General features: G+C 40.8%; 1 protein-coding gene across 3 annotated transcripts in view; it reads right to left on the bottom strand.

The window, feature by feature from the left end:
* Positions 1-280: 280 nt before the first annotated feature.
* Positions 281-19,475, bottom strand: part of LOC142194776 (complement receptor type 1-like) — a 114,184-nt gene continuing 94,989 nt past the window's right edge. For all 3 annotated transcript variants that reach the window (XM_075264121.1, XM_075264122.1, XM_075264123.1), the window contains 8 exons: positions 18,611-18,799; positions 14,068-14,164; positions 11,273-11,352; positions 7,115-7,291; positions 4,154-4,345; positions 3,792-3,888; positions 1,961-2,040; positions 281-485 (listed from right to left, as the gene is read on the bottom strand). In XM_075264121.1, coding sequence (XP_075120222.1) covers positions 319-485; positions 1,961-2,040; positions 3,792-3,888; positions 4,154-4,345; positions 7,115-7,291; positions 11,273-11,352; positions 14,068-14,164; positions 18,611-18,799 — 1,079 coding nt within the window. In that variant the 3' untranslated portion in view covers positions 281-318. The remainder of the gene's footprint in view (positions 486-1,960; positions 2,041-3,791; positions 3,889-4,153; positions 4,346-7,114; positions 7,292-11,272; positions 11,353-14,067; positions 14,165-18,610; positions 18,800-19,475) is intronic.

The following is a 19,475-nucleotide window of genomic DNA, read 5'->3' as shown; positions in this document are numbered from 1 at the left end:
TCTCTGCTGTTTGGTTACCATTGTATAGTCATGCCTGCCAGAATTACATACAAAAAAATATAGTATCACTTACTGTATGGACTGTGAAAGCACCACAGACTCTACTGTGATCAGAGCTTGGTGTGGCACCACCATAAGACTTTAGAAAACAAAGATAAGCTCTATATAAGTAAATACACAACAGTATAAATGCAAGTTTAATGTGATATATCTTTTACATAAAGTAAGCAAGTTTACCTAATACTACATAGCTAATTACTTGAACTGCTATTTTTTTTGCATTAGGAAATCTTAAAAACAGAGTAACAAAAATGTATTTTAGCCCATTCTGATCAATTGCCTCTTCTTAATTTCAATATCCAGCTTCATGTTCTCTATCTGCAGGTAGAGGTACTGCACTTGCAGATACTTAATCCATTCATCTGGAGTAGAAGTACATCTCCGAGCTTCTTCTTGCAATTCCCAGATGTGTTCACACACAGGTTCTGTGAAATAGAAATATCAATTGTATCAGTCTGCAATATCCATTCTGGCTTGTTTCCATAAAAGAAAAGTATTTTAATTTATGTAATAAGCTTTGAATTTTCAGCTAACCATTAAGGATGTCCCTAACTACCTTCACCCACTCCAGTTCCAGTTTTTTTTTTTTCTCCCATGACCTATATATTGGTGACTTATCCTTCAGATCAGCTGGTTGAAGAGTAGGTACCATTTGGATGAATATTGCAGCATCTTCACTGAATATTCAGAGCAGGGACTGTGCGTGATATTGCAGCTCAGCCCATTCACTGGGATTGATCTGCCGCTGTACCATGTGACCAATGAGTATAATATTATCAGCACCATGAGGCCACAGTGCCTCTTCAAACAGTTCAGCTTTGGGGTCCTCGGTATCAGATCAGCACTGACTACATAAATCAATGTATAAGTCCTTGAAAGCCCCATAAATAGACACTGCTCTAAGCCTATTATGGTTCAGGTGGATTTTTTTTTTTTTTTTAGCTACGCTAATTCTTATACCCTACTTCTATTGTCTAGAGGGTGGTTTTGAGCCAGAGCAGACAAGGGACTGTGATTCTGAGTTGTGACACTGTTGGCCTGTCTGACACCACCCCCTTGACAGGAGAAAAATTATCATTTCAAGCACCAAAACTAACTGCACTTATTGCTAAGGGATGACAGGGGCTAGATAATAAAATCTCAACTGCCCAAGAGTCAATGGAGTGGTGCTTACTAATGGATGCAAAGTTCAGGAGATGGTGGAGTTGGTGAAAGGTCGTTTTTAAAGTGTACACTGTGTCCATCCTTAAAGGGGTTGTCCAGGATAAACTGAGAATTAACTCCTAAACTAAACTTCTTCCCCCTGCCTAACTTTTAATTTACTTTTTAATTTTTAAAAAAAAAAAAAATCTATAATTACAATTTCCCTATAATTACACTTTCTGATAACCCGGTGACGTTCCGTTTCACCGCTTCCAAAGCATAATGTCACCATTACTCTTCCCTCTCCTGTATCCCCATCAATACTGACCAAAAAATTAGATCACAGGTGTGAAATAGCGTGCAGGTCAGGGATAAATAAAAATGAGATGAGGCTCATAATTTCAGTGGGCAGATTCTTGGCGTCACGAATTAGTGTGGGGTCTGTCCCTTTATTCATGCTTTGGCGCTCCACCATCAGAGTCCACCGCAACGGTTTTGGAAATCACAGCGTGCCTGCTGCGCATATTTCTCTGCAGTGGGTGGATGGGATTCGCTAGACTGTATTTGTAAAATGTTGGGCCCCGGCCTTAGTTGCCAATAGTAACTAATCACAATGCAACTTTCAAAAATGGTAGGTAGCAACATTTCAGGTAGTGTTTCTGTGGGACACTACATCATTTATTATCTTGCCTCTAGTTTTTAACATGTAACACATCCTCTTATCTGTTTACTACTTAAGTGTCTATTGGTACTTTACCTTTGCATACTGGGGGTTTACCACTCCAAGTCCGATCTGCTTGACATACTCTGTAATTTCTTTTTGAGACCATTGTATATCTTGAATATAGAATAATAAGAGAAAGTGACATTGATGAAAAAAATTCAGTTATTTAAAAAACCTAATGAAAATTTGGGCTTAAGGGTACATTCACACGGAGTAAACGCGCGCTCAGGGTCCGTTCACATGGAGTAACCGCGCGTGTATTTTGCCAAAATACACGAGTAAAAAAATAAGACTCATATTGACTTCAATGACCTTTTTTACACATGAAAAAAAACAAAATACACGTGTAAAATGTCAATGGGAGTCTTATTTTTACACGTGTATTCTTTATACATGTATTTTGCTAAAATGAACGTGCGTTTACTCCGTGTGAATGGACCCTTAGGTACCATGTTGCAGGAAAGCTACTTGTTTGTTACAGTTGTAGATGGTTTTCAGTGCATTTTCATGTAATATTTTTAGGATGTGGCTATTTATAGGTACTGTACCTATAAAAAACTGTCTATTTTTAGGTCGTACCTATGGACTACTGGCTATTTTTAGGTGCCGTCCGTACCTTTAAACTACTGGTTATCCATAGGTAGTACCGTGCCTATAAACTTAAATGAACTGCAGATGTATCATATTTATCCCAGTAAATTTTCACTTTATTAAGACATTTATGTTACAATGAATATGGCTAGTCTTCCTCGCATTGCGGACATCCATCCACTTTATAACAATCTTCATGTAGTGTGGCACAACAAGAAAACCAAGTTGTCAATTTTTTAGACTTTTTCCTCAAATCAAAGTGGCAAATCAGACATTTCTCCATTTCCTTGCACACACACTGCTCTACTGCCAACCATCCCTCCAGCTACTCCTCCTGTCACACACACAGCTCTGCGCTACTGCCAACCATCCCTCCAGCTACTCCTCCTGTCACACACACAGCTCTGCGCTACTGCCAACCATCCCTCCAGCTACTCCTCCTGTCACACACACAGCTCTGCGCTACTGCCAACCATCCCTCCAGCTACTCCTCCTGTCACACACACAGATCTGCTCTACTGCCAACCATCCCTTCAGCTACTCCTCCTACACTGGCCAATCAACGCTGGTCAATGCATTCCTATGGGAAAAAGTCAGCTCGCGCATATCGCAAGCTGACAGGGATCCCAACAAGATAGAGCCCCAAAGAGCTGGGTGAGTAACATTCCTCCCTAAATAAAGGTAATCCCTAGCTAACCCTGCCTGTAGATCTGTCCCTGTCTCACAGTCACATAGTTCACAGTCTCAAATTAATCGAATGTTAAATCCACCATTCGTCTAAATTGGAGGTCAACTGATTTCGGCAGCCAATGTACTGCCTCCATTGTCGCAGTTCCTGTCCCACCTCCCCTGCGTTATTGGTGCAAAAAAACGCGCCAGGGAAGGTGGGAGGGGGATACAAATTTTTACTGCGTTTGCGGCCTTGTATTCGATTGTAATCCAATACCTCGAACGGCCTGATATTCGATCGAATATGTATTCGACCGAACGGTGTTCACTCATCTCTAGTAACTATAAATAGCCACATCCATATTTTTAAGCATATTAGCTTTTACCATACAGTTTATTATTTAGTAGAAATGACTGATGTGCTATCTCAAATCTGTTTTTCAGTAATTTGTCAATCTATTTTTCCACGCAAATTAGCAATTTTAGATTGTAACCTGTCCCGAATATACAATAATGAATTGACTATCAATTGTCTCCTGGCATGAATATTTTAAAAGAAATTTTATAATAAAAACCAATGGCAAATTCTGAAAAATTCACTTACCCTGGATCACAAGTGTAGTTGACTCTTGAACCGAAAGTCAAGTCGTCAAATTCCATCCTTCCATGATTGATATTTAATGGTTTTGCACATGATATGGCTGTAATCACATAAATTCATATTTATGCTTTGACTGTACTGTTGCAGAACTTAAACTTAGAAAACTTTAAAATTGAACATCTAGGGAGTATTGGCTGGGAGCGCCATTCCTGGCCAATACGCAGCTTAGTCCCATTAAAGTTAACCTTATACATCCTCTATAACAACATAAAGGATGAAGAGTCTCCTTTCTGAATAGAAAATAAATCCACATATTTTATTATATAATTAATGCATCAAGTAGAAATGTGGTAAGATAGACTTACGTGTGCAAAATAACGCATGCTGTGACCATGTGCCGTCATTGAGACATTTTAGTGTATTGTTCTTGTGATTAACACGAACAAATCCTGGACGACATCTATACTGCACGGTTATTCCAATGTCAAAGAATGTAAACTGCTTAAATTCTTCCCCCAGGACTGCAAAGTCGAGTTCAGGAGGAACTGTACAGGCGTCTGTGAAAGATGTATCAAAATGTAATTTACCATTGCATTAAAACTTCAGTATCTTTAGGGTAGAAAAACATGGGGTGACTGAAAACCACAGATCTGTACAAGGCTCCTTAGTTTCCAAACAGGTTGCTATCAATTTATTATTGTTGGATTGTTTTTTGTCATTACATGTTTTCACAGACCTGGGGTTTTGATTTTTTTTTTTTTTGATGGACCCGGGGGTTTCCAACAGCACTCAGCTCACTGGATTGCTCCACGCCCTGGTTCATTCAGCCCACTTCTTCTCCGATCTCATTGTAGTCAGCCAGCCCCACAGCCAAATGGTGCCTCTAATCTGAGACACTCAGGGTGTCTCTGCCCCCTCCTCCCCCGATCTCACAGGTTATTAGTAAGCCAACTTCCACAGCACAGAGAGGGGTCCATCATCAGCAATCCCTGGGATCTGCTAAGTAAATTATTAATCCCTGGATAGCCCCTTCAAATAAAGTGGTAAAGAAGAGGACTAGAGCAGCATTGTGGCTCACTGGTTAGCACTGTTGCCCTACAGCACTAGAGTCCTGGCTTTGAAAGTTACCAAAGGCAATATCTGCATAGATTTAGCATAGTCTCCCAGTGTTGATATGGAAAACTGATCCTAGTGGGTGTCGGGGATGAGTGTCATTATGTAACGTGTTTCCCCGAAAATAAGACAGTGTCTTATATTAAATTGTCGCCCTAAAAATAGGACCTGTCTTATTTTTGGGGGATGTCTTTATTACAACCGGCAGTCATACCGGCACTTCCTTAGTGGAGCGTCAGCATAACTGCCAGTTGTATGTAGTGTAGGGGAGGGGGGGGTAAGGTATCCTACTTACCTTTCCCATCTTCCTAGCAGCGCTGGTGCTGCTGTTCGTCCCAGCAGTGGTGGGTGGGGCTTAGCGATCCCCACTTCACTGACACAGCAACCGGCTGGATGCCGTGCTCTGTGCTCCGTGTGCACAGCAAAGCCAGTTGCTGTCTCTTCTGTATGCCGGCTGCTGCCTCTGGGATGAACTGGGAGAGCTCATCCTACAGCAGCAGGGACAGTGGACACAACAGCAGAGGTAGCAGCCGGCTTTGCTGTGCACATGATTTTTTCGGGGGGATCCTTATATTAGGCAATTCAACAGAAGATATATAGAAATATTATATAGATAGATACAGAGATATATTAGATACCAAGATACATGCATACAGTCAGATACATAAATACTGTATTTTTAAGACTCTAAGACGCACTGGACTATAAGGGTAAGTTCATATGGGTTTTTTTGGTCAAAATTTTGAGGCCGTATCCACCTCAAAATCCTGACCAAAAAGACTGCTCCCATTGATTTTAATGGGAGCTGTTCAGTTCTTTTTTCCGGGAGCCGTAATAGCACCGCGAATGCCGGGAAGGTTTTAGCCGCCAGGACAAGTGCTGGGGTCCGCAGCATTGCCACACTCCTGCTGCTGCAGAAAACCAGCGGTGGCAGGAGCGTGGCTATGCTGCAGTTCCGCTCCTCCACCCCTTCTTATAGTCTACATTCGGACTATAAGACGCACACCCATTTCCTCCCAAATTTGGGGGGGAAAAGTGCTTGTTATAGTCTGAAAAATACGGTAGATATTTGATACATAGAGACAACATACATAGAATGTTTCCCTATATTTGCCTGCTTCCCAGTAACTCTAACAGGCTGTGGGGACAGTGAAGAGAGAATATAAAATATTGTCTTCCTTTCCTCTTCGGCCCCCACCACAAGAGATTAATTCATGGGACTTATGTGAACAAGGCATGGCTCCACTGCAGACCAGTGATGAATTGAGTGGGATCAATTCAGCACATTTTTCTCCTCAGCAGTGCCAGCTACAGATAGCATGTAGTTTGCTTGCCTCTGATTGGTGGAGAAAGTCATGTATGCTGCTCCACCAATCAGAATGATATAAACAAACTACATGCTGTCTGTAGCTGGGCAATCACCCCCCCCCCCCCCCTTAGACACCCCCTTATGTAGAATGGGGGCACCAACTATGCAAATATGGCCCCAGCCTGTTAAAGAGTTATATAAACCTACATACGTATTATAAGCTATTTTCCTGAGTTAAGGGGATATTGTCACTCCTTAGCGAGAGGCCACCATTTAGGTGTGTGGAGTTTTATTAAGCCGTTAGCGCTCCACTGTGCAAAGAAACATGGGAAGAATATGCAAATCTGTATTCCATGATGTAATTAGGAATACAGTGCCTCAGTCATGCAGCCCAATAGAGAGCACCCCCCCCTTCCCTCATAGATTGTCCCCCCTTCCCTCATAGATTGTAAGCCCTCGCGGGCAGGGCCCTCTACCCCACTGTGCCAGCCGATCACTGTTAGTATGATATGTACCTGTATATTTTGTGTATTGTATGTAACCCCCAAATGTAAAGCACCATGGAATTAATGGTGCTATATAAATAAACAATAATAATAATAATTAATAATAACATCATGCCTGACCTTCCCAGAGGCCTTTGCTGCAATGCAATGATGTGGGCTTTTACCAAGTACAGTCTCTCAGCCGAGGACAGCTGTTTCGATCTCACTGGATCTCTTCAGCCCGGTGCAGAGAGAACTGTCTTCTTAATTACATCATGGAAGACAGATTTGCATATCCTCAGGGAGCGCCCTCTATTGGGCTGCATGACTGAGGCACTGTATTTCTAATTACATCATGGAATACAGATTTGCATATTCTTCCTATTTTCTTGACAAATAAATAAAGGTAAGTGGCTGACCTCTACATTGTGGTGCATCAGATGACCATTTTCCTTCATCTACGCAGAACGCTGAAGCTTTTCCGATAAGTGCTGATGTGTTACATGTGTATGTCACAGTTTCGCCATAAGTGTACTCATCTTTCTTAGGGCTATACGATCCATATTTAACATCCTTAGGTGGTAAACACTTTTGGACTGAGAAATAAACCAAAAAAACATTGTTATATTCAGTAAAGTAAATACAACAAATCGCAAAGATATGTTTGATCTTAGAATATGTAACGTAATGTAAAATGGACATTCAAAAATGAAGGTATCTTAATAAGATTTCTTTCCAAATAAGTAAGGAAGGTTGTGTACATCAGTTGTTGCAAGGTAGCTATCCTATAAGCCAATGTCTGCCCCTGACTAGACCAGAAAATACGCCTGATAAATAGTTGGACACTGACTATCAGAATAGCGGTCTTCCAACAGAAGGAGGTGGAACACAGTTTTCCTTTCATATTTGATAGGAGAGCTATTTTGTATATTTGCGAAGGCTATAAGGCTTTACGGCTTCTTGGCACTCTCCCCATGAAGAAACAGTGCTGCCAGATCCCCATAAAATTATGGTTAAAAGATTTGTCACATGATGAAATATTAACTTTCCTCCACAGTCAAACCGAGGGATTTAAGTACATTCAGCTTCGACATGCTTTTATAACGCCATTCCCTCCATCATCCCCACCAATCTCAGCCTACTCCCTTATTGGAATCCACGAAGTTTGGTCTTAACTAATGTCAACTAAACTGAATAATACATCCTTGTCGGTGAATACTATATTTACTATAGACATAAGTCATTTGAGACAAGTTTTAGGCACATGCCATCTGATGGCTGTATAGAAAAGACTGTGGTTGTTAGGCAGTGTATCCCTAAACCAGATTGGGTCGGGGGGGATATCGTTACTCCTTAAGGAGAGACCACCATATAGGTGTGTAGAGTCTTAAGCCATTAGCTCTCCCTAGCAACCAGATTGTCACACATTAATCTGTCTATGGCTCAGTGTTGGATTGACATTACGCTGCCAGCAAAAAAAAAAAGAAAATAAACAAGTTTATTATGTCATATCACAGAAACATTTTTTTTTTTATTAGACCTCATGCAAATGCCAGAACCATGTGTATAAAGTATGTACAAAGCCAGACTGAGTCCTTGTAGCTCCATACTATACTATATGGTATGTATAATGGAGATATCCCCCAATAAAAACAATGCCTAAACTTCAGAAAACCTTTAGGGTCCATTTACATGGAGGAAAATGGTGAGGAATTTGGTGTGGAATTTTCCACTAGTGGAAAATTCTGCTAGTGGAAATTCTGCTAGTCCAGCCTAATTTTTTTTAAAATTAGACCAGGGATGGTGAAAAAAAATAACCCCTCCCCCCCATACTTACATCCCAGTGTGGTCTGGTCCTGCTGCTCCATTGTATTTTTTTGCCGGAAGTCCTAGCCAGCTATGACGTCTTGTGTCCCTTCCGCTGAAGCCACTGATTGGCCTAAGGAAAGGACCCAGGGACGTCACAGGTGGGAGACACCGGAGACAGGCGAGAGTGTGTTTTTGTTTTTTTTCTTGTGGGGGGGGGGGGGGGGTTATTTTTCACTTCCCCCAGCCTAAATATATATATATATATATATATATATATATTATTTTTTTTTTTTAGTCCTCACCGCAGCAAATTTAGCTCCACCCACTTATGTTGACTCCGCCCATTCTCATTCATTTATCATGTGCTCCTACACAGTATAATCCTCCTAGTCACCCGTAAATTATATGCCCCCCCTCCATCTCTCCCCAGTTTGATATACACTTCCTCTGCCTCCAGTTTCATGTCCCCCCCCTCCATCTCTGTCCCCAGTTTCATGCCGTTCTCCCCCTTCATCTGCCCACAGTTTCATATCCCCTGTCTCTGCCCCAGTGTCATGCTATTCCACCCCCCCATCTGCCCCAGTGTCAAGCCGTCCCCCCCCCTTCATTTGCCCGCCAGTTTCATTGGACCCCCTCCATCTCTGTCCCCAGTTTCATGCCGCTCCCCCCCCCCTCCCCATTCATCTGCCCAGTTTTATGTCCCCCCGTCTCTGCCCCAGTGTCATGTCATTCATTCCCCACCCCCTTCATCTTCCCCAGTGTCATGCCGTTCCCCCCCCTCCCCTTCATTTGCCCCCCAGTTTCATGGGCCCCCTTCATTATGTTCCACCTTAATATTTAATACAAAACAAACACACTCATCTTCCATCGCTCTCTCCTCTCTCCGCTCTCTCACTCCATTCACATAGTTGTAGGTGCGATGATGTCATCACATCGCGCCTGCACACGCAAGCCGGGCCGCAGCGTTAAAGCAGGAGCTGAGCTCACAGCTCCTGCTTTAATCGCCTATGTATTCAGCTCGTCGGCGTCCGTCGTTGTCTGTGGGCCCCGGCACTTGCCCGACTATGCCGTGCGCTGACGCCGGCCCTGATTACATCCATTATTACACTCTTTTTGGTCCAAACACATTACACTGCCTTCCTCCCCCACGCATACACACACAGTTATATGATAGTCTTCTAACCCGAAAATTTGGGAAATTCTGGGTTGGTTTGTCACTTATGAAGCACAATTATGCTTTGAGGTCTCTTCAGATCCTAGAGTAGAGTATATAAGGGGAGGTGAGTAAAAGTAAACCGTTATACTAACCTCTCATGGGCATCTATTTGTTGTTTTTAGTCACCTCCCCTGCTGCCGCACAAGTTCACTGACTACGTAATGGTTTATTCCAACAGATGGCAGTCTTAAGTTTTATTCACTAATCTCAGCTCCTAATGTGTCTGGCCTTCACTAAATGCTAATGCTGTAGTGCCCTCTGGAGGAAGAGGTGGAAGCTGGACTAGACAGGAGCAGGGATTGGTGAGAAAATATGGTTCACTCTCTGTCGGAATAATCTGATAGGTAGCAGCTAATTAAAAAAATACTGCTCCTCAGTTTATGCCAGGGGATATTATCTGAGGCCACAGTTTCATGGCAGGTTAACTGTAGGTTCCAAGCGATAACACTAAGGGGTCCTCAAAATTAAAAGAACAGGATAATTAAAATATAACTTTTAATGTAAATAATTAAAACATGTGGCCCCAGCCTCTAAAACCCCTACTGATCTAATCCTCCAGACCTGTGGTAGTCCGGGATTGAAATCTACATGACTGGAAGGGATATGTTAGGGCAACATTAATATTGCATTATGACTAGAGGGAGTCAACTCTTTGCTCTCCACCCGGCAAGATCCCCAACCCTAGCAGTCAGGCATGTTAATAAGATTTCTTTCCAAATAAGTAAGGAAGGTTGTGTACATCAGTTGTTGCAAGGTAGCTATCCTATAAGCCAATGTCTGCCCCTGACAAGACCAGAAAAAAGGCCTGATAAATAGTTGGAACACTGACTTATGAAATAGCTAGTAAGTCACAGGGTGACCCATCTGGTATCGATCTTCTATGAAGCAGCGGGAACAAATTACAGATGAGGAGTCTATCATGAGTGTGGGCTAAAGTAGGCAATGTCAACCCATATACAGCTCAAGCTCTCCCTCCATTCATAACCCCACCTCTGTCCATAACACTATTCACCGCTACTCAGATCATTCAGGTAGAGTGTCCCTGCTAGTATCGTAGTTTCTGTTTCTTTTCTAATACCACTACGCGTTTCACTCTCTGGTAAATGGAGCCCATCAGGAGGATAATCAGAAAAGACTATCAGCTAGAAGATAATTGTGGTTAAAACCACAGTTCCCAGAGCCTGGGTGGTGGGCTCCGGTACATTTTACTGTATTTTACTATAATCACACTATTTGATTGATTGATGCTATGACTAAGGGACTCAACACCATGTCCTGAAACGCGTAAGCTGTTCCTCTTTTTTCTTGCTCCTGAAACATGTTTATGTTTTTTATATCAATGAAGTAAAAGTTACATTTTAAGTATTTGATTGCCGGACGATAATTTTTTCTATAATCACACTATACTAAAGTACTAACTCATTTATAGGCTTTGCTTTTAAGCGTTATCAATAGTTGCTATTCTATGTGTTTGTAATTGATTCCTAGCATTTGCCAGCGCTTGGTGAACCTTGGTTATTAACCACACAATTTTGTATATTTAATATTTTACCTTGACAAGTAGGCACACTACCATTCCATTTCTTATTTGATCCACATTTGAGAGGTTCGCCTTGGGCGATCATTTTATATCTAGAATTAAAGAAATATCGTATATTGTTTATTTTTTAGAAAACTCATCATTCAAAGTAATTTCATATACATATGTATTTACTATACCATTGCCCAACTATGCTGCTTAAAGTTAAAATTTGTATTATTTGTTATGCTTTTTTTATGTACATAACATTTTTCTTAAATCTATATACTGTAGGTGCTGGTTAAAGGAGGCTTCCCCATCACCCTCTCTCATCAGCTTTGTCTGTTGTTTCTACTTCTTACTTCCTGTATTGTTCTAATAGGTGATGGGTAGACTTTAACTGTTTTATGGCCAGGATACTATAAAGAACCTCAGCAGATATAGACATTGCCTTTACCAAGACAGATTATTTATTATGATTACTAAAATCTAATACAAATGCATATCAAATAATATGCCCAGTAAGGGAGCCACACGGTGGCTCAGTGGTTAGCACTGCAGTCTTGCAGCGCTGGAGTCCTGGTGTTCAAATCCCACCAGGGGCAAAAAAACATCTGCAAGGAGTTTGTATGTTCTCCCCGTGTTTGCCTGGATTTCCATCCCATATTCCAAAAAAGACATACTGATAGGGAAAAATGTATATTGTGTGCTCTATGTGGGGCTTCACAATCTACATTTGAAATAAATAAATAATAATATGCACAGTAAGTATATTACTTTGCATTATAAATTTATTACAGATTTTGAAAGATAAACAATTTATCCATGCTCCCAGGACTGAGGATAGACTTGCAATAAACTCAATGTTATCTTTATGTTTATATAGAAAAATAACAGACACTGTCTGGGCCTTTCACAGCAATCTGCAATTAGCTGGCCTGATTACCCGGACTAAAGAGCAGAAGATAAGGGTAAGTTCACATGGGGTATTTTGGTCAGGATTTTGAGGCCGTATCCGCCTCAAAATCCTGACCAAAAAGACGGCTCCCATTGAAATCAATGGGAGTCGGTCAGTTCTTTTTTCTGGGAGCCGTTTGTTCCGGCTCCCAGAAAAAAAAAGCAATATGCTCATTCCTCAGGCTGAGTCGCCTCGCGACATCCGCCTGAAGACACTCCCTCCTCCCAACTAGGCCTATTCATTTGGGCCTAATCCGGAGTGGAGTGCGCGACTGGATGCCGGTGCACTGCATCGGCATCCAGTCGCGGCTACCCAAGTTTTGGTCCGGAACCTGTGTAAACTTACTCTTACAGCTCTGAAAGTAATCCAGAGAACTCAGCCGTCCTCCCCTCCAGAAAATATTGATTAGATAACAGACTAGATACCTTGACAACCATGAGCAAAAAGTGGAAGTTCATTTTAAAATTCATATGCAAATTGATGATTGTTTGTTGTATGCTATGTATGAAAAATGTACCAAATACAGTACTTAAAATGACAGAAATTAGAAAGCGTTCTGCTACTATACATAGACTTGGACTGGCCCGCAGGTGAAACTACCTAGTTCATTTTTTATATACTGTAGATGTGACTGAGATGATATTTTGGTACAAAGTCAGACTAATCAGTATTCTTCTTCCTGTGTCTTATCTTCTCAGTCACACTGCATGGGCACCAATAACCAGTTATTTCACTGTGTATTGCTGCTGCCATGTAGCTGTATAGTGGGCCCCCAGAATGAATTTTACTGTGGCCCCCTAGACCCCAGTCCAACACTGACTATATAGTTTTATACGAGTCATTAGGTGTAATCTAATCAGTGTAGGCCAGAAAATTCATTCTTAGGGCCTACTATATGGCTACATTAATATATTACCTGACACTCATTCGCAAATTCCTATTATGTCACCAAAATGAATTTATTTTTCAGTACTAGCTTGCCGCTAGCAATTGCCTCTGACTGTCTCTGTCCAAGGCTCTTGTCAGTAATCTGCTGCTTGGCTCTTGAACTAGGACCTTCTTAGGACTGTGAGTCAGTGATATTTGTGCAAACAGAAGCAGATCCCAGGTAACTGCAATAAACTGCTACATGATTGGTTATTGGAGCCCCGGCAGGGTGATTGAGATGATGGTGCCCAGGGAGGAAGGGTACTGGTTGGCCTGGCTCAACTCTGCACCTAGAAGTCATACCAGTTGCCCAATGGATCTACAGAATATAACAATAAACTGGGTAGTTTCTTATTTAATCTACCGAGTGTATTATACTGGTGCATAGCCTGGTTGAGATATTGTACGTTAGGTATCTGCATGAAGTACAGCAAGCGTATTGTGGCATGCCAGGGTTAACTGGGGGTCCACCTGGTTAAGGGGCCCACACCTGTGAACCAGTCCAAGCCTACTTCTAATAATTTTAACAAGATATTAAGAAGGGTACTTTAATTTTTATAATAAACACTTAAGCTGCTGATGAAGCTCTGTGATCGAGCATTAAAAAATAATTTTGCTTAGAGGGTATATATTAATATATGTAACTGACCTGATGGTAACTCCTTCTCATCTGCATAACCTTTTTCAATTAATTGAATTATTGGAAGATTTTTAGAAGATTTCCACTTCTGTATCCCAATTACCAGGCTGTAGGAGATGCCTAGTACTGAACCTTATATTACATACAACATTTGTTACACTGGCCAGAGGTATAGGAAGTATTACATCATTACACAAATACCGGTCACAGACAGACATGATGTTTTCTCTTTTGCTAGTTCTGATAAATGTTTAGCAAAATAATCTGGAATGAAAGTTGTATCAAAAAATGTAAAGAACTCACCCCTTTTTACATTTGTACACCGCTTCAGATTCATATAAATAGTTTTTTACTTCAATTATGGTGTTCTCTACAGTTGGAGGACGTCCACAAGACTTCCCTATTATTGATAATACACATATTAGTTTGTCATTTCAAAACAATTTCCTATTTATGTATAACTCTAAATCATAGCAAGCATCATCAGAAGTCTCCTAACTGCTGTATACTTCCATAAGCATTTGGAAAATGACTGGCTCATTTCAGCACTGGCTAGAAATGACATGTCTGTCTGCTTAATGCAACAAATGTGTCAACATCCAACGAGGCCACCAGGCTATCTTTGCTGCAGCTAAATAAAGCGATAATTTACTATACCAGGTTCTGGGTATTGGACCCCCACTAATCTGATATTGATGATCTATCCTATGGATAGGTCATCAATTTCAAATTCCTGGGAAATCCCTTCAAAGAGAATCTATCACATAATTAAATATTCACATAGCAGAAGGTGCTGAACAGATTTATTAATAGGTCTGTGGGAAAAGATGAAGTATAACCTGTCAGTATTCCTGTGTTGAGAAGTTAAAGGGGCGTTCTCACTACTGTTGGTGTCCGTAGCTACTGTCCGTTCAAGATTTTAGCAATGGACACTAGCTGTGTCTGTTACACTTTCAATTCATTTCAATGGGATTTTATCTGTTGTCCTTTAGTGTCAGTTTGTGTCTGCTTACAACCATATCCGTTTTTCAAGGAGACAAAAAATCCTACATGCAGGACTTTTGTGTCCATTCGAAAAAACAAACAGTAAGTGCCTTTTTTTTTTTTTTTTTTTTTTTTTTTACATTGAGGTCTATGGTCAATGGACAGTAACTGATAGCCATCAGCTACTGTCCGTTTGTGTCTGTTATGATAGGTGTCCATTTTTTTTCTAAATGGACACCTTCTGTGTGGACACCAACGGCAGTGTGAACCCTACCTAAGGAGGTGATTCAATAAGTTACTGACAGCCTTCACCCTATGCATACAGAGGCAGCTGTCTGTTACTGATTATTAATTCATTAAGTTGGGAAACTAGTATTTATAAGGGGACTATTTTATTTATAATGGAGGAACTATTATTTATATGGGGTCACCTGTTGCCCAGTGAATAGAGCTCAAAATACTAATGCTGACGTACAAAGCCATCCACAACCCGTCCCCTCCATATATCTCTGAACTAATCTCCCGCTACCTGCCTACATGCAACCTGCAATCCTCCAAAGACCTCCTACTTCGCTCTGCTCGTATCTGCTCTTCACTCAACTGTCTCCAAGATTTCTCCCGTGCATCCACCCATACTCTGGAACTTCTTACCAAGACACATAAGACTGACCCCCACAATCACAGTCTTCAAGAAGGCCCTGAAGACTCACCTATTCAGGAAGGCCTACAACCTCCAATAACACTGTTGTCACCACACTACTACCTGAACAGTCTCTCCTCTCACCTTCTGTCTCTATCCCTCTTCCATCATAGACTGTAAGCCCTTGAAGGCAGGGCCCTGTGCCAGTTGGTCACTGTTAGTATTATATTTGTGGGGGTGCCAATGTGGAGCATTATACGGTGTGGGGGCCACTATGGTGCATATTATTCTGTGTGGGGGCAACACTGTGGAGCATATTATATTGTGTGGGGGCACCACTGTGGAGAATATTATACTTTGTGTGGGCCACTGTGCAACATATTATACTGTGTGGGGGCAACTATGGAGCATATTATTCTGTGTGGGGGTACCAATGTGGAGCATATTATACTGTGTGGGGGGCCATTGTGGAACACATTATACTGTGTGGGGCTAATAAGGAGCATATTATACTATGTGGGGCCCCTGTGAGCATATTATACTGTAGGGATCTCTAGGGAATATACAGTCCTATGAAAAAGTTTGGGCACCCCTATTAATCTTAATCATTTTTAGTTCTAAATATTTTGGTATTTGCAACAGCCATTTCAGTTTGATATATCTAATAACTGATGGACACAGTAATATTTCAGGATTGAAATGAGGTTTATTGTACTAACAGAAAATGTGCAATATGCATTAAACCAAAATTTGACCGGTGCAAAAGTATGGGCACCTCAACAGAAAAGTGACATTAATATTTAGTAGATCCTCCTTTTGCAAAGATAACAGCCTCTAGACGCTTCCTGTAGCTTTTAATCAGTTCCTGGATAAAGGTATTTTGGACAAACGATTCAAGTTCAGTTAAGTTAGATGGTCGCCGAGCATGGACAGCCCGCTTCAAATCATCCCACAGATGTTCAATGATATTCAGGTCTGGGGACTGGGATGGCCCTTCCAGAACATTGTAATTGTTCCTCTGCATGAATGCCTGAGTTGATTTGGAGCAGTGTTTTGGATCATTGTCTTGCTGAAATATCCATCCCCGGTGTAACTTCAACTTCGTCACTGATTCTTGAACATTATTCTCAAGAATCTGCTGATACTGAGTGGAATCCATGCGACCCTCAACTTTAACAAGATTCCCGGTGCCGGCATTGGCCACACAGCCCCAAAGCATGATGGAACCTCCACCAAATTTTACAGTGGGTAGCAAGTGTTTTTCTTGGAATGCTGTTTCTTTTTGGACGCCATGCATAACGCCTTTTTGTATGACCAAAAAACTTAATCTTTGTTTCCAAAATGAAGTTGGCTTCTCCAAATGTGCTTTTTCATACCTCAGGCGACTCTGTTTGTGGCGTGGTTGCAGAAACGGCTTCTTTCTCATCACTCTCCCATACAGCTTCTCCTTGTGCAAAGTGCGCTGTATTGTTGACCGATGCACAGTGACACCATCTGCAGCAAGATGATGCTGCAGCTCTTTGGAGGTGGTCTGTGGATTGTCCTTGACTGTTCTCACCATTCTTCTTCTCTGCCTTTCTCATATTTTTCTTGGCCTGCCACTTCTGGGCTTAACAAGAACTGTCCCTGTGGTCTTCCATTTCCTTACTATGTTCCTCACAGTGGAAACTGACAGGTTAAATCTCTGAGACAACTTTTTGTATCCTTCCCCTGAACAACTATGTTGAACAATCTTTGTTTTCAGATCATTTGAGAGCAGGCTGTCCATACTCAGCGACCATCAAACTTAACTGAACTTGAATTGTTTTGTAGAAAGAAATGGTCCAAAATACCTTCATCCAGGATCCAGGAACTGATTAAAAGCTACAGGAAGCGACTAGAGGATGTTATCTTTGCAAAAGGAGGATGTACTAAATATTAATGTCACTTTGCTGTTGAGGTGCCCATATTTTTGCACCGGTCAAATTTTGGTTTAATGCATATTGCGCATTTTCTGTTAGTACAATAAACCTCATTTCAATCCTGAAATATTACTGTGTCCATCAGTTATTAGATATATCAAACTGACATGGCTGTTGCAACACCAAAATATTTAGAACTAAAAATGATTAAGATTAATAGGGGTGCCCAAACTTTTTCATAGGACTGTATTACACTGTGTAGGGCCATTTCACTATACACATCGCATGCCATCTATTTTATAGCAGCTGTACACTATTATTACAGGCTGTAATCACATTGCATGGTCATTATAAAACAGATCTTGTGTGGTATATATAGTGAAAGCACTCTCAAAAGCACCACAGTACTTTCAAACAGTAGAGTCTCTGAGTGTTAGACCCCAACTGATCTCTTATATCTCTTATTCTGTTAGGACCCCTGAAGATCAGCTCTTTCCTCGAGCATGCAGCTCCCAGTATTGTTTACATGCCCGGGCTGCGCTGCTGACCTAACATAGTCTTGATAACCATAGCCGTGGGAATTAAAGTTGTATCCCTTTTAAGTATCTGAGATACCTCTGCAGAACCCCTAACTCTCATTAAGACTATGCAGTAGGACCAACTTTGCACCGGTACCTACAAGATTTTAGTTACACCACTGTGAACCAATGTACTATCTGCAAATCATCTATATGAAAAGTGTAGGTGTGCCTAATGAGCTTAGATATTCTGTCACGATATATGGATAACTCCAATATAACGTATACCCATGACACACCTTGTGTTCCAAGATAGAATGTATATATCAAAAGTTGTATATAGTTAAATCTATGTGTCCCATTCACATAATATAACAATCCATGATATTTAACCCAATCCCCACAAATTTGGACATGTTCAAAGCCAGAAAAGAGGTTGTAGCTTACAAAACCCTGCCCTTGCCATGGGTTGGGCTATGGGTAAGTATTAAAACGAAGAAGAATAATATTCGCAACTCTCCTCCCTATGACTAAAGTGTGCAAATGATTGCAGAGAAATATTGAAGACTGGATCAATCTGAGAATATCAGGGCAGATCTTCTTTTGGCAGAAAAAACTCTGCTGTCAAGTTGACGTTAGGAGTATTTTCATGTCTGATCATCATCTGAAATGACTGAAATTGATGATTTCAGACAACAAATGCCTGATATATATATTGCCAGCTTTAGACAATTTAAAATACGTTTCTACAACTTTTACAAGAAAATAATTTAAATAAGAATAAGAAAAACTTTAGTACTTACGAATGCAGAACTCAGGAATTATTGACCATGTTAAGTTTGCCAAACAAGATATTGTATGACTCGTGCCACTCGAAAAATATCCCCGTTTACAGTAGTATTCCACTGTGTCGCCAACAAGGTAGGTCTTATTGTGTTGGATTCCAGACTGTAACTCAGCATAATGAAATGTAGGTGGTTTATCACAAATGCCTTCAAAGGAAAAACAGAATTGTTCATTAAATGAATGTAAAATAAATAACTTTTTGAATCAATTCATGCAGACTGCATTACTTAGGTCATACATTGTAACATGGAAGACATGATGATCTAACCAGGGAGCTCCCTCTGTCAAATCACTTAGTGACCATGGTCACTCACATCTAAGGGGTTAAATGAAGAGGATCAATATTATTTCTGCTTCTGGCTGATGTAGCATGATATTTGATGTTAGTTACAACGGCATCTACATGGATAGAAATAAACAATACTTTTCGCCCTTTGGCAGAACAATAACTATTTTCAACATATACAGTGCCTACAAGTAGTATTCAACCCCCTGCAGATTTAGCAGGTTTACGCATTCGGAATTAACTTGGCATTGTGACATTTGGACTGTAGATCAGCCTGGAAATGTGAAATGCACTGCAGCAAAAAAGAATGTTATTTCTTTGTTTAATTTTTTTTTAAATTGTGAAAAGTTTATTCAGAGGGTCATTTATTATTCAACCCCTCAAACCACCAGAATTCTGTTTGGTTCCCCTAAAGTATTAAGAAGTAGTTCAGGCACAAAAAAAATGAGCTTCACGTGTTTGGATTAATTATCTCTTTTTCCAGCCTTTTCTGACTATTTAAGACCCTCCCCAAACTTGTGAACAGCATTCATACA

The sequence above is a fragment of the Leptodactylus fuscus genome, chromosome 2, assembly GCF_031893055.1.
Source record: "Leptodactylus fuscus isolate aLepFus1 chromosome 2, aLepFus1.hap2, whole genome shotgun sequence".
NCBI lineage: Eukaryota > Metazoa > Chordata > Amphibia > Anura > Leptodactylidae > Leptodactylus > Leptodactylus fuscus.
The sequence above is the reverse complement of the archived record's forward strand: the minus strand, read 5'-3'. Positions and strand labels throughout refer to the sequence as shown.